At 32.8% G+C, this 16,500-nt stretch overlaps 1 protein-coding gene across 1 annotated transcript in view; it reads left to right on the top strand.

Moving 5' to 3' along the window:
- The window catches only part of LOC139517881 (uncharacterized), a 47,458-nt gene that overhangs the window by 15,961 nt on the left and 14,997 nt on the right, over window positions 1-16,500 (top strand). Inside the window, exons 3-16 of the mRNA XM_071309368.1 lie at window positions 4,144-4,272; window positions 4,938-5,249; window positions 6,088-7,225; window positions 7,853-8,266; window positions 8,657-9,032; window positions 10,304-10,506; window positions 11,320-11,457; window positions 11,727-11,849; window positions 12,240-12,314; window positions 13,078-13,152; window positions 13,491-13,565; window positions 14,113-14,232; window positions 14,594-14,772; window positions 16,112-16,314. Coding sequence (XP_071165469.1) covers window positions 4,144-4,272; window positions 4,938-5,249; window positions 6,088-7,225; window positions 7,853-8,266; window positions 8,657-9,032; window positions 10,304-10,506; window positions 11,320-11,457; window positions 11,727-11,849; window positions 12,240-12,314; window positions 13,078-13,152; window positions 13,491-13,565; window positions 14,113-14,232; window positions 14,594-14,772; window positions 16,112-16,314 — 3,560 coding nt within the window. The remainder of the gene's footprint in view (window positions 1-4,143; window positions 4,273-4,937; window positions 5,250-6,087; window positions 7,226-7,852; window positions 8,267-8,656; window positions 9,033-10,303; window positions 10,507-11,319; window positions 11,458-11,726; window positions 11,850-12,239; window positions 12,315-13,077; window positions 13,153-13,490; window positions 13,566-14,112; window positions 14,233-14,593; window positions 14,773-16,111; window positions 16,315-16,500) is intronic.

Genomic DNA, 16,500 nt, shown 5'->3' with positions numbered 1-16,500 from the left:
TATCACGAACAAAACTAAAATAATTTTCCACATAATATTCTTGATTCTCATGGTTGACTAACTTGTCTTCGTGCTAATTAGTCTAAAACTTATCATCATTACGTTTCTTAAAGCATTAAAATTTAACTTTAATATGTAAGATTAATAATCATCATACAAAAAAGAATAATCTTTAGCCTTTGCTGTAATTGGCAAAATGAATATTCCAATTATATTCTTTGGATTGGTATAATGCCCTAACTTTGGAGCATTATGTCAATGTGTCCGTTCATCAGTTCATTTGTCTGTCTGTCCTGCTTAAGGTATAAGTTTTTGGTCACAGTAGTTTTTAGTGAAGTTGAAGTCCAATCAATTTCTTTTCTATATTACTTAGTGTCTGACAAATAGAACAGATGTCGAGTTCAGTGGTGTGATAATGGAGTCATTTGGAGGGCGTTACAGCTAATTTCCTAATGCATCTAAAGCAAGACTTCAGTTATCTTGCTTGCTTTGTTTATTAATTATTACTTTATGATATGGTACAAAAATCAACCCAAAAAAATGTTTCTGTTTGGCCCCAGATGACTTTTAAAATGTTTATCTCATTGAAAAAGCTCCAAATTATCTCCCTTTGGTGCAAAAAGGTCATTTTTTTGGCATTAAGATTGAAATATCTTTTTTTACTCATTGGTGACCTACATTTTTTATTATTGTTTTCAAATAAGCTGTACATAAACTAAATAATTGTAAAATTTAATCGATTTCTGTAATTTAGTTCTTTTTTTATTTCGATATTTAATACCTCTAGTTCTCCTATTTGTTCAACAGAAAAAAAAAGGATATTTACAAAATTGTATGCTTCTTTCTGGGGCAGATTGTGAGCTTAAATGAACTGTGACCCATTTTTTTTATTTCATTTTTAGCTCACCTGGCCCGAATGGCCATGTGAGCTTTTCTCATCACTTTGCGTCCGTCGTCCGTTGTCGTTTGTCATCGTCTGTTAACTTTTACAAAAATCTTCTCCTCTGAAACTACTCAGCCAAATTAAACCAAACTTGGCCACAATCATTATTGGGGTATCTAGTTTAAAAAATGTGTCTGGTGACCCAGCCAACCAACCAAGATGAGTTGCTGCCCCTGAATTGGTAATTTTAATGAAATTTTGCTGTTTTTATTATTATACCCCCGCTTTAAAAAAGGGGGGGTATACTGTTTTACCTCTGTCTGTCAGTCCGTCAGTCCGTCCATCAGTCCGTCCGTCCATCAGTCCGTCAGTCAGTCCGTCCCATGAAACTTTCGTCACATTTTTCTCAGGAACTACACATCCACCCTTTCTTTAATTTGGTATCAACATTTATATATGTTAGCCATACCGTGTGATGCTTTTTCAGATTCATCACTTGACAACTTCCTGTTTACCGAACACTTGTATGATTTTACACATGATAGCCAAGTTGAAAATTTTCGTCACATTTTTCTAAGGAACTACACATCCACCCTTTCTGTAATTTGGTATCAACATTTATATATGTTAACCATACCGTGTGATGCGTTTTCAGATTCATCACTTGACAACTTCCTGTTTACCGAACACTTGTATGATTTTACACATGATAGCCAAGTTGAAAATTTTCGTCACATTTTTCTCAACAACTACAATACAAGGATTTCTGAAATTTGGTTTCAGGATTTATATAAGTCAGCTATACCGTGTGATGCGTTTTCAGATTCATCACTCGACAACTTCCTGTTTACCGAACACTTGTATGATTTTACACTGATAGCCAGGTTGAAAATTTTCGTCACATTTTTCTCAGGAACTACAATACAAGGATTTCTGAAATTTGGTTTCAGGATTTATATAAGTCAGCTATACTGTGTGATGCGTTTTCAGATTCATCACTTGACAACTTCCTGTTTACCGAACACTTGCATATTTTTACACTATTAATATTATCCACTTGCGGCGGGGGTATCATCAGTGAGCAGTAGCTTGCAGTTTCACTTGTTGGTTATTATCTTGTATATTATTATAGATAGAGATAAACTGTAAACTGCAATAATGTTCAGCAAAGTAAGATTTACAAACAAGTCAACATGACCGAAATGGTCAGTTGACCCCTTTAGAAGTTATTGCCCTTTATAGTCAATTTTTAACCATTTTTAGTAAATCTTAGTAATCTTTTACAAAAATCTTCTCCTCTGAAACTACTGGGCCAAATTAATCCAAATTTGACCAAAATCATCCTTGGGGTATCTAGTTTAAAAAATGTGTCCATTGCTCCGGCCAACCAACCAAGATGGCCGCCATGGCAAAAAATAGAACATAGGGGTAAAATACAGTTTTTGGCTTATAACTGAAAAACCAAAGCATTTAGAGCAAATCTGACAGGAGTAAAATTGTTTATCAGGTCAAAATCTATCTGCCCATAAATTTTCAGATGAAGTAGACAACCTGTTGTTGGGTTGCTGACCCTAAATTGGTAATTTTAAGGAAATTTTTGCTGTTTTTGTTTTTATCTTGAATATTTTTATAGATAGAGATAAACTGTTCACAGCAATAATGTACATCAAAGTTAGACCTAAAATTAAGTCAACATGACCAAAATGGTCAATTGACCCCATAAGGAGTTATTGTCCTTTATAGTCAATTTTTAACAATTTCCACTGAAACTACTGAGCCAAGTTCATTATAGATAGAGATAATTGTAAGCAGCAAGAATGTTCAGTAAAGTAAGATGTACAAACACATCACCATCACCAAAACACAATTTTGTCATGTATCCATCTGTGTCCTTTGTTTGATATGCACATAGACCAAGGTGAGCGACACAGGCTCTTTAGAGCCTCTTGTTCTATTAAGTATAAAAAAAAGTTCATTTATAAAAAAATATAGCGAAATCCTATATTAAAAAAAAAAATTGATTTATACCTGCAAGCCCCCTTAATTACAAAGCTTGAATAAACATTTATACAAACAGAGCATTAGCAAGCCTAACAAAGTTTTATGAAATTAGCTGTAAATGGCAGAAATTCCTGTATGTGTCCACTACATGTGTCCACTGCATGTGTTCTATGCAAGTGAAACATCATGATCTTGCAATACTTTATTGAATCCTTGCTTACAATATATAACATTCTATGATTGTATGTTATCTTGCTCCTTGATTTGCTGGACAGTAAACAACACATAAATTCACATAAAAGTTGTCTTTGATTTAAAAGTACATGTCGTTTTTGGAAATAGGCCAATTTAATGAAATTTAAGATATTTGTATATACAAAAAGTTTGCCAATTTCAGGCCCTAAATCATTGGTTACAAATTCTTATGTCACATCACTCCTTTTATCACTTTCTCAGTTCATTCATTTGGAAACTAATTATGTAACTTTCCATGTCAAACCTGTTTAATTAATCACTGACAACTGTAATGAATAAGTTGATTTTCAAGTCAATAAATTTGAAGTCTTTGTGAAACTTCTCTAGTATATGTAAGGAAAGTCTTTGAAGAGACAAATTTTTAGATTTAACACTTTCCTTACAGGGACAAACTGATAATTAACCATCCATGTTTGTTCACTTCACAGTGTTACAGTGGAAGGTTATTTTATGTGCACAGAATTAAACTTAAAATTCATTGCTCTATACCTTATATATCATGTACTGTATTACAACTCTAGATATTACTATTGAAGAAAGTAAACATTAGGCCACTGAAAGCTGAATTTTAGTTCAGTCTAGGTGGCCAAGGAATCTAGAGTGCTGGACACATTGCAGGCAGTGTTGTCTCAAATATCCCAATAGCATGAGTTTGAATCTCTGCAAGTGTAGAACAACTAACAACAGAAAATTTAGTAGGCAATAACTATTAGCAAACTAAAAGTTATACTACAGGTGTATGACAGAAATATAGATTCTACCTCAGCATCAATTGTGATACAACATTTGTCCTCTAGAGACAGTTCAATTTGCAAATTTAAATGAGAGGCTTGCCAAGCTTTTAGAATATTTTAATTTTTAACTTTAAAGAGTTGAGAAATATTGAATTGCACAAGATTCAATAATGGAATCTCAGTTTCTCCAATAAAGGGTGACCACTCCTTATTTTACAAAAATTATGCTACCTGTATATACTGAGTACTATGTTTACTTATATTTTACAGGGTTTTGTTGATTTCAAAGAATCCGATGGTTTCAAAGTCTTGTTAAATGTAACAGCACCATCTATAGAAGAAGCTTATGCTGTCACAGCAGATGTTACAGAGAGCAAAGGGAGGCTACTCATACAAGTGGTAAGTTTTAAAGATTCTGATCATGAGACACACGATATTTTTAATTCTTAGTATAACATATGCATGGTCCTGGATAATTCTAATATTAAGGGTCTTACTTTTGAAAAATGTTGCTGAAGAAAAAAATGTAACTATCCTTATCCGACAGTAACCATGGTAACAAAAGGACTTTTTTTTATAAAACATTAGTTGAAAGATTCATGTTTGTTTTTTGGAAATATATATTGATGGTCTTAAATTTTCATATGACATTTCCATTATTCAAATTGACTTCAATTGCATGGTTAGATAGTTTATTGGTTTACTATTCTAAGTCTATAGCATCTTTATGACTTGGCTGGCCTTATATAGACTTCATTGCATGGTTTATAAATATTTGTTTGTGATTGATCAGTTCAAATGTTAAAAGTTTTTATGACAAACAAGATAACCAATAGCCTAATTTATGACAAAACAATAAACGCAAATCAAGTATGGCAGACAGCAACTAATGCAAACCACTTAATAAAAATATCAGGAATAGAACCATGGGGAAAATATAAAGTATTCTATTTAGAAAAATAGTGCAATAATTATGCTTATACATTTGATATGTGTCTAAGTTAAATGAGTTTATTGTTTTTCAGTGGAAAGATTTTAAAATAATGATTTTTTTTGTATTTCAGTATGAAAACAATTTATCTTCTTCATTTATAACGTTACCATGGATATTTGTAATAATAACCATAGCAACATGCGTTGTCATCATCTTGGCCTCTGCTTATGCAATCTGGTGGTATTGTTCCAAGAAGTACCTTGACCTCCAGCGAGACTATTATAGTCATGGGAATGTGATGTTTCGGTCCAGAAACAGTGAATGTCTGTCATCAGGAGCAGGAGAGTTACTGATACAGTCTGACCATGGACGAGACAGTATGATAGATGATGGCAAAGATTTACCAGATCTTCCAGAGGAAGATGAAGATGAAAATGGAATGGTTAGTAGTTTATTGCTTAACATAGTCAAATAATAAAACATGAGAATCAAAAGAGATGTAGGATTAATGTAAATTAAAAAATACAACCAAACATCAAAAAATACAAGACCCCTAGAGGTCAACATAGATTCTTCATCAACAGATATGAAGTCGACACAGTAGTCAGTATTTGAATGAATGTATTAGTATAAAAAAAGTAATTAATATCAAAATTTTCTTCTGCTTGTTTTTTAGCAGAAAATACATTTGCTATCACAGCTCTCTAACCAAAGTTCCTGATATACCTAGTAACACTTTTAGAAAGCAACTTTTTCAATAATTTGCCCCATATGTTAACCTGCTATGACTGTGTTTAACAACCATGGCTACCCATGAGAGTCTGTCACTGTCTAGTATCTCAATCCAACTACAGAAGTTTTTAACAACTAACTTTATCGAGATCTGGGGCATAAATCACAGAATATCATTCATAGATTTACAGCTTGAAGGCTGTGCATGTTAAGAAAATAAGTTTGTATAACTACACAAAAATGGTTCTTTTTAAAAAAAAGATGTTGACAAGAGTTGTCTCCCATTTAATGTAAAAACAAAGGTTGTTTTAGTTTAGAAAAACATTTAACCTGTGTAAAAGTTTCAAAGTTGCAATTATGATAATCTGTTGAAATTTTTGATAATTGTTTTGATCAAACAAAATAAAAAAAAGTGTTTATATGGTACATTTAGCTATTTTATGATATGTTTTTATGCAGTCGTATATAGTTTATATATAGTTTGACACATTCCCCATTTCCATTCTCAATTTTATAATTTATATTTTTTTTACTTTTATATGTAATAGCCAATTAGAAGACAGAAAAAAAAGCCTGTCCGTAAAGATGACAGTGATGAGGACAATGAAAAGGTTGATGATAAGCTGACAATAAAACGTCGTTATCAACCTCCGTCAAAAAGATTGTATAGAGAACAACACATGAGACGCCATGGAAGACGGAAACGTCATCCTTCACTGAATGATCCCCCATCTTATGATGCAGTTATGGAATACCCAGGGGAATCTAGTGATGAGTCAGATGGGGAAGAACCTGGTAAAAAAAAGACATATATAACTAGTGTTCAAAGTATGGAGGAGAAAGGAAGGAAAAATAAACAACATGTGGAGAGTAGTCGTAGTTTTGGTGAACAAACTTCCTATCAGAGTAGAGACTTGTATTCCTATAATCCATTGGCCCTTCAGACATTGCCTGTGGCTCATTCTGATACCGAACTCAATGTTCGTAGTCCAAGATATGTGGCTCATAATATTCCACCGAGAGGATTTGTTAATCCAATGCATGATGACTATCATGCCAATAGAGATAGAAAAGTGGAGAAAATATTGAACAGTAAAGAATCATTGGTACAGATTGAAAGGGCAAAATCACCTGTAACAAGAGATGAAATAAAAAGGACAACACTTTCTCCCAGAGAAGAACTAGTTAAGACTCCAGTTCACATTGAACGATCAGCTTCATTCCGATCAAATCATTCTAGGTCCTCCATAAGACAGGAAAGACCTAAATCCCCAAATGCCATTGAAAAAACAAAAACACCAACTAATTATGAACAGTCTGGAACACAAAATCAACTTGAACAATCTAGTACACCGAATCATTATGAAAGGGGAAGGTCACCTATTTATGTAGAAAGAGGAAAGTCACCTATTTATGTAGAAAGAGGAAAGTCACCATCATATATTTATGCCAAAGCTAAGAAACCTCCACCTATTAAACTTCCAACAGAAGTGAATATCAGTGAACAGAACAATTTGGATGATTCCTCAGGGTATATAGAACTGAAAGCAACAACAGGACCACCCATTGAGAAACTAACACCTGTTGATCAATTAGATGCTGTTCAGGGTAATCCAATGGACATCCCTCTTACATCCTTTACTGGATCCCTGAAGAAGAAACGACATAAAAGTAAACCAGAAACAGGTATAAGATTTAGATAATTAGCAAAGAATTGCCAGAAAAAAATAAAACTCCAAATAACAAAAAAGCATGAAGACATGTGCTTGTACCATGTTAAGAAACTCTAACCATTGTTATTCTTGTATGTTTTTTTAATGTTTTATTTATATTTTATGGAGTGTAAAAGTGTGATGTCAATTTTCTTTGAAATTTGAATGATAACCAAACATATTTTATATAAATATGCAGATATTATTGAATGCAAAATAACATTCCTTATCACTTGTTGTAATATAAAAAAAGAAGATGTGGTGTGATTGCCAAAAAACAACTTTTCACAAGAGACCAAATGATACAAAAATTACCAACTATAGGTCACGGTATGGATTTTAACAATTAGCAAAGCCCATAACACATAGTCAGCTATAGAAGACCCTGAAATGATAAAATGTAATACACTCAAACAAGAAAACTAAAGGCCTAATTTATATATGAAATAATGAAAGAAAAACAAATATGTTATACAACAACAAACGACAACCACTGAATTATAGGCTTCTGACTGGGGACTTTAAGTAAATAATAATCCTACTCTGAAATGGAAACAGTGGCTATTAACAACCCAATAATGAATTTGTACTTTATTTTCAGGTTCACTGCAGAGAACAGTTTTGGAAGGATACAATTACAATAATACTTTACCACTATCTCCCAAGGCTGAATTAAATATAACAGGAACCTCTACTATAAACTCTCAAAGATTTAGTGTGTTAAGTGACAATTCTATATCTCTGTACAGTAGTGGAGAAATGTTCAGTCCTACTAGTCCATACCAAGAAAACCTTGATGATGATGCTTTTGATTTTGATGTGGAAATTCCTCCTTTGAAGGAGAACGATCTTGATGGTCTGTCAGAAGCTAGTCTTCCTCTGCCTAGTCCCCCACCCTATGCTAAGATGCCACCAGGGTATAGTCCTCGGACTTTATTACCATCACCCAAAATGAGGCCACCACCACTCAGTGCATTAAGTGGACTTAGTGTACCAGTAGATGATGATATGTTGAGTAAGTTTGGTGTCAAAAATTAATTCATGCTTCTACAGACTTTAAATTTGAGTTATGTGGGTGTATGTAGGAGAAACATAAAAGAATTTTTTCTTCTGTTTTGATTGCTCATCAAGGATACAATTGGTAAACTTTGGCGCAAACACGAAAGTTAATTGGTGCCAAAGTTTTTGCTCAAGAATCAATGAATGAATTAATTTTATCATTTATATTTTATTGCTTTGTTCACAATAATTTCCATAACATTATGATCACACAAAACTCATTTCATGACTAAGTTCTGATGATATTTTTTTTATTAAGAATGTATTGATTTTGATTTAACACTTCTTTCCTTAACAGTCTGGTCTACTTTATACTGTATTAGTAATTGTATAATTTTATCTTTAGGTGGAACATACATTGGTTTGACAATCTCTCCAACCAACACCATGGATCGTATCTTTCAGTTTCCATCACCTCACCGTGATTCTGGGATCTCTTCTGAACAAAGTCTTCCCTATTCCCAGGGGGATGAGTCACCATTCTCACCACTTAAACCTGTCCATCCAGCACAAAGAAAATTACCCCTGCCCCCTCCTAGAGCGTACTGTCCTCCACACAGATTTTCCTGGGACCATGATGAAGAGTCCCCTGAAAAGGGAGAATATGCAATGTTAAAATCAAAAGAGGAGAACTCTACTAAAGAGAAGGAAGAGTTAAAGACTACACCTGGTTCTAGAGGTGTTGGTGGAGGAAGAAAAAAACCCATACTTAAACCTAAACAGTAAGTTTAACAAAAACCCATACTTAGACCTAAACAGTAAGTCTAACAAAAACACATACTTTAACCTAAACAGTAAGTCTAACAAAAACACATACTTAAACCTAAACAGTAAGTCTAACAAAAACCAATACTTAGACCTAAACAGTAAGTCTAACAAAAACACATACTTAAACCTAAACAGTAAGTCTAACAAAAACACATACTTAGACCTAAACAGTAAGTCTAACAAAAACTCATACTTCAACCTAAACAGTAAGTCTAACAAAAACACATACTTAAACCTAAACAGTAAGTCTAACAAAAACTCATACTTTAACCTAAACAGTAAGTCTTACAAAAACCCATATGTAAACCTTAACAGTAAGTCTAACAAAAACACATACTTAAACCTAAACAGTAAGTCTAACAAAAACCAATACTTAGACCTAAACAGTAAGTCTAACAAAAACCAATACTTAGACCTAAACAGTAAGTCTAACAAAAACACATACTTAAACCTAAACAGTAAGTCTAACAAAAACACATACTTAAACCTAAACAGTAAGTCTAACAAAAACACATACTTAGACCTAAACAGTAAGTCTAACTAAAACACATACTTCAACCTAAACAGTAAGTCTAACAAAAACTCATACTTCAACCTAAACAGTAAGTCTAACAAACACTCATACTTCAACCTAAACAGTAAGTCTAACAAAAACACATACTTAAACCTAAACAGTAAGTCTAACAAAAACTCATACTTTAACCTAAACAGTAAGTCTTACAAAAACCCATATGTAAACCTTAACAGTAAGTCTAACAAAAACACATACTTAAACCTAAACAGTAAGTCTTACAAAAACCCATATGTAAACCTAAACAGTAAGTCTTACAAAAACCCATATGTAAACCTAAACAGTAAGCCTAACAAAAACACATACTTAAACCTAAACAGTAAGTCTTAATAAAGTAATATGGGCAGCATTTAAAATGTTAACCAATAAAACTTTACTTTTGAGATAAAAAAAAATTACCAAACCTAACATGTAAACAGTGTTTCCATTTTCATGGTAATGGTTTGAGTTACACCAAGTTAATAGGGTTCAGTAAATGAAAAAAAAACCAGTTAAAAACTAAAATTTTAAACAGAATGTGTAATTTTATAAATGTTTTATCAACCTGAATATGCATGCAATATTTTCCACTAGATGTTGAGTGATAGAGATTTACTGTGACATATAATTCCTAGAGATATTTATTATTTGGTGATGAATTATTCTTGATTTCAGATTACACTTGGCTGTTATATGTTCTCTCAGTATTCTGAGCCTTGCTACAACCGTTTATAGTGCTTTCCCATCAACACAGACCCAGGTTCATATAACTGTGTATGCTCCTAAGAACTTTCTTCAACAAGATATTGAAGTCTATTTCAATCAAGACCGACCTGGAGATGTATTAGATCAGCAGTATGCTTATGTACAGTCCTATGGTAGGTGTAAAACACTATTTTTTGTACATTGTGCTATAACTATTGTCAGAGGGTCATCCTGAACACTGTCCATGTCGGAATACTAGTACATGCTGGAAAAAAATGCCTACCTTGGAAATCCCAGCCTAAATTTTTTTTACATGCTACCTGAACCAAACAATTTAGTGCAAAAGGGGCATCTGTGTACTATATATGGACACATTGTTGCTATGTATTGGTTTTTTTATAAGAAATTTGGATTTTGAGAATTTATACTTTTTGAAGTTAATGCAAATATGTTGCTACAGAATACTGTGATAACTGTTTTACTTATCTTTATAAAATATTAATATATAACTTATCTTTATAAAATATTAATATTGTTTCTCATGAAATACAATTATATCCCTGTGCTGTTTTCTTGAGTAACAAAATGTTTTTCTACCAGCCAAGCTTTAGATTGAATTCAGTAAAATAGTTTGTTAACTAAAGCATTGGATGTTTTTGTTTGGTAGATATATGTCATTGAATGCAATTACCAAAAGAAGAAATAAATTATAGCAAGTCTTGTTCAGTTATAAAAAAAAAAATTGAGAAATTCAAAGATCTGAAGCTATACCTAATCCAATCAAAATTGATTACATTTCATGTTACTCATTTTGTAACTTGTTAAAAAGTTTTTTGCTTAATGAATTCATTTGATGTCAAATAACAGTCTTCAAACAACTCAACAGGGTATTTCAGCCTTGTGTTGGACATACAACATGCATACAGTTCAGACTAAACCTGGAGGTGCTTTGTTTTTTATCTAAATTTATGCTTATTTCCTTTCAGATATGGTCGATCCTTACTTGTGGAAGTTAAATTCTACTCTGTGTGATGCATCTCAATGTAAGCATGGCTGTGATGAAAATAATGGCCGCTGTGTTTGTGAGAAAGGATATAGACTGGATAGTGCTGGAGTTTGTCAAGGTAAATATTGTGTAAGACTGTTAAGAAAATAATGGCTGCTGCGTTTGTCAGAAAATATTTAGACTAGATAGTGGTGGGATTTGTCTAGTTAGTTTTATGATCACTCTCAATGTGTGTTTCACTGTTCAGAAAAAAACACTGATATTGTATTTGTATTGTGATGAGGTTAGTGAATGATATACTTCTTGGAGCTCAACTTATATTTATTTTGAAAATCAACATCCTGTGTCCCTTTAAAATGTCAATGACTATTTTTGTGATGTTTTCAGATGTAAATGAATGTAGATCAGTTCACCATAGATGTCATGAGAATGCTGACTGTATGGATAAAGAGGGGACCTACCAATGTCATTGTACAGGGAGGTATTACGGAGATGGAAAAACTTGTTATGGTAGGTATCTAATTCTTACATTAACTTTATTGATAATTTGTTGTTGATAAGGAGGGGACATACCAATGTCACTGTACAGGGAGGTATTACAGAGACGACAAAACTTGTTATGATAGGTTACTGATTCTTCTATTAGCTTTATTGAGGGGGATAGGACCTTTATCGGGACTCCAGGATCAGGTGTTTTTAAGCTCAGGATTTTGGGATTGACCCTTTCGGGATACGGGAATTCACCTATCCCAAGGGTGACCTGTCCAGTCTGAATGATCAACTATTAAGTTTAATTTCATTTACAGAAATTGACTGTAACATATAATCTGATGGTTGAGAAGTCAAATGTTAATATATATCAGTGACAAAGATTTTATTCACAGAATTTGTCTTTTTTAGCTTGTGATGCCCCATGTAGAGAAGGAACTTATCAAGACTTACCATGTGGGAAGAATCAAAAGAAAATCTGTTTAAGTAAGTTTTACTAAAGGTTATAGGTTGTAGACAGCTTCTATTGTCACTTTGTGGGGATTGGAGATTTGACAAAGTGTGTGGTGCCTCTTGGATAATCTCATGAAAAATCTATGGTATAAATCTAAATTCAAGTACTTCAGATTTAAGTAACCACAAAGCAACAATTTGTTTTGATTGCAGAACTTTAAACATATTATTTCAATGACTACAACCTATTTGTGTCCTTCAAAGAAATGTTTTTATGCCCCACCTACGATAGTAGAGGGGCATTATGTTTTCTGGTCTGTGCGTCCGTTCGTCTGTCCGTCTGTTCGTTCGTTCGTCGTCCGTTCGTTCGTTCGTCCGTCTGTCCCGCTTCAGGTTAAAGTTTTTGGTCAAGGTAGTTTTTGATGAAGTTGAAGTTCAATCGACTTCAAACTTAGTATACATGTTCCCTATGATATGATCTTTCTAATTTTAATGCCAAATTAGAGGGTTTACCCCAATTTCACGGTCCACTCAACATAGAAAATGATAGTGCGAGTGGGGCATTCGTGTACTGGGGACACATTCTTGTTACACATAATTTAAAACTATCAGTATTATCACTCACGGTAGATAAACCCAACAGAGAGCTCAAAAGTAGCATCAATTATCTTACAATCACCTAGCTTGCTTAAGGTTGGTTTTTAAGGCATTATAGTAACTGGTGTGGTGCTATGAGACTAAATATATTTGTAAGTAGCAAATGAGATTGTAATACTGTATATTTTTCTTTCATCAGATTGTAAAAAGGAATGTCCGAGAGGGACTTACATGTCCAGACAGTGTACATCTCTGGGGAATGCTGAATGTAAAGGTAACCTATTTATAGTACAGTGCTCATAGATGACACATTTCATTTCATCCTGCCATGCATCAAAATCGATATAGCTGTTTAAACTATCTATCTAGAATAATTCATGGTGATTTATATTCGGCCTGACAATCAATTCTCAAACTTTACTTTAACTGAATATAGATGGTTACAAGATAAAGTCCTGAAAAATTCACAAATTTTATAATGTATTCAATTCAATTACATTGTGTTCTCAAAAGTTTTAGAATTATTCTGTGAATAATATTTTCTTAAAGTTTTCATATCAAATTGTTTGCCTCAGATAAACATTACTAAGGATATAAAATATGTATTTGCAGATTGTACAAAGAAATGTACAGCAGCCGATTACGAATTCAAAAGATGTACTGATGTAGACGATAGAGAATGTAGAGGTAGGTCTATAACCAATGATACACAAGATTTATAATCAGATATTAAAATTTAGAAATGATGTGTATGTATAATGCCATCTTTTTTTAATTGAAAATTAGAGAAGTACATGGTGTATGAATCTTTTTGTTCTGAAAAAAAGACTCAACTACAATTATAAAACCCTAATTGCTTTCCTAAGATTAATACAATGCAATGTTGAGATATAAGTTCACATTACAAAATAAAGTAACCTTTACCCCCAGTGCTAACAAGCACTTTGATTATTAGAAGTATAATAAAAGAATATGTACTGAACCATAATCTTTTTTCTTTGAGGTATGTAATGTTAATCCTACAAAAAATTAATTTATTAAACTACTGAAAAACTCTTTCACAAGAATCTTGAGAAAGAGCAATAATCATAACTTTACAATTAAGAGTAATTTCAAAACTGAAAAAAAGGTGGTTTCTTCTACAAAATGTATTAATTGGTTATAAAGAATACACTCACAACTAAAGATGTATTCCATCAAATATATAATGATATATACTTTTGTTTTTCAATAGAAAGAAGAGATTTACGATTTCCATCAGTGAGCAGTAATATCATTGCAGAAAACATGAAGGATGTTAGTTTAGTAAATTCTGAGGAATTGAGTAGAACTAGAGGATTTCATATTGACAGAGGTAAGTCTACCTAAGCTAGAGGCATGATAGTCTCATGATATATAGGAATTAAGTAGAACTAGAATATTTTATTATGACAGATGTCAAAAGTTTGATAATTCCAAAATGTGGAGAAATGAAGAAAACAAAGTTGACTTCATATTGGATAGTTCATTCGACCTGAGCTGGAGGGATGATAGTCCTAAAATATATTTTATGGTGTTTTCAAATTAAAAAAAAAACAAAACAAAAAAGTAAAAACATGGTAATGATTTAAACTAACAACAACAAATATTTACGACAAATAAATCAAGTGTTTATAATATGGTATAACCATGCCTACTTGGAATCTTAGTTTAGAACAAAGAATGCTCTATTTCAGGTTCAGGATTTTTCATCAAGGGCACTGTGACCTACTTTAAACCACAGATCCTCCTGCAGCCAGTAGATCATAGTGTAAATAATGAACTAGATAGATTCAATGGCAGTCCTGAACTGGTAGATAAATACTGTCCTTATCCTGTTCCATCATACTATGAGCTAGGCAAATTTGATTTACAGGTAAGTTGTTACAACATACCTGTCCAGTTACAGTCAAAATAATGATTTATTAACCGGATTTTTGTGACAAAAATGTCGGTTATTGATTTGGGGATGTACGGCGGGCGGGCGGGCGGCAATCAAATGTTGTCCGTGCATTAACTCATGAACCGTTCAACCAAAGCTTTTAAAATTTTAATATGTTATTACTGACAACTATTCGAAGGTCAAGTTCAATAATGGCGATTTTGACTTTTACCGTTCAGGAGTTATGGTTCTTGAAAGATTGAAAAATGGAGTTGTCCGTGCATTTACGCATGAACTGTTCTACCAAAGCTTCCCAAATTTTAATATGTTGTTACTTATGAAAGAATGGAGGTCAAGTTCAATAATGACGAATTTGACTTTTACCGTTCAGGAGTTATGGTTCTTGAAAGATTGAAAAATGGAGTTTCCAGTCGTGTCCGTGCATTTATGCATGAACTGTTCTACCAAAGCTTCCGAAATTTTAATATGCTGTTACTGATGACAAAATGGAGGTCAAGTTCAATAATGACGATTTTGACTTTTACCGTTCAGGAGTTATGGTTCTTGAAAGATTGAAAAATGGTGTTTTCCGTCGTGTCCGTGCATTTTCTCATGAACCATTCAACCAAAGCTTTTGAAATTTTAATATGTTGTTACGGATGACAAAATAGAGGTCAACTTCAATAATGACGATTTTAACTTTTACCGTTCAGGAGTTATGGTTCTTGAAAGATCGTAAAATGGCGTTTCCATTCAGGTTGTTGCATTTACTCATGAACCATTCAATCTAAGCTTTTCAAATTTTAATATGTTGATACTGATGACAAAATGGAGGTCAAATTTGATATTGACGATTTTCACTTTCACCATTCATCAGTAATGGTTCTTGTGATATTGCCAGGACACAAATAAATGTTAATAAATCCGGTTTGCTGTCGTTGTGACAGCCTCTTGTATATATTCTGTTGTAGCCCAGAACTTAAAAATACCTACTGTTTTTCTTGTTCCATCATTCTTCTAACTGGGCATATTCGATTTTGACATGACCATGTTTATGTGAGAATGATTTGCCATCCTGTCTTGTTGACCATATCATGCTGCCATTTTGACAAGACCATTTTATGTGAGATTTTATATCTTTTACTATACTTTCACTTTCGGACCATAATGACACATCTTGGTGCATGTATGTTGTCAAAGAAACTTTCAAAGAATCAGCAAAATATAATACCAATTTGCAATGAATATATAGATTGTTACTGCCAAATAAAAGATAAGTTTTTTAAGCTCCTCTTTTATTTGTAATCTTTAATTGATTAAATTAATTTTGTAGAATATAACATACAAAAATAAGATGTATGGAGGAAAAACATTTATAGAGCCATGTGAAACATACATGAGACATGGAAACTTTCCTAATAAGCAGCATACATCCAGATATATCTACTGTTCCCAGCCTGGACCTGTTACTAATATATTTGAACTGAGATCAGGATTTGGTAGCAGTACACCTATTTGGATAGAAAAAGAGGAAAAGTGAGTCCATTACAAAGAAATTTATATGTTAATTATTTTGTCTTATATCTATTATTGCTTCACTAGGAAGAATAGATAGAATGGTTGCAAAACCATAATGTTACAAGGAAAAGTTATCGTGAAATTCATCTTCCACTTGACCACCAATAAACTAATAAAGGATACACTATAATTTATTTAATTATG

This window comes from Mytilus edulis, chromosome 3 (genome assembly GCF_963676685.1).
Source record: "Mytilus edulis chromosome 3, xbMytEdul2.2, whole genome shotgun sequence".
Classification (NCBI taxonomy): domain Eukaryota; kingdom Metazoa; phylum Mollusca; class Bivalvia; order Mytilida; family Mytilidae; genus Mytilus; species Mytilus edulis.
This window is presented reverse-complemented; position numbering and strand designations above follow the sequence as displayed.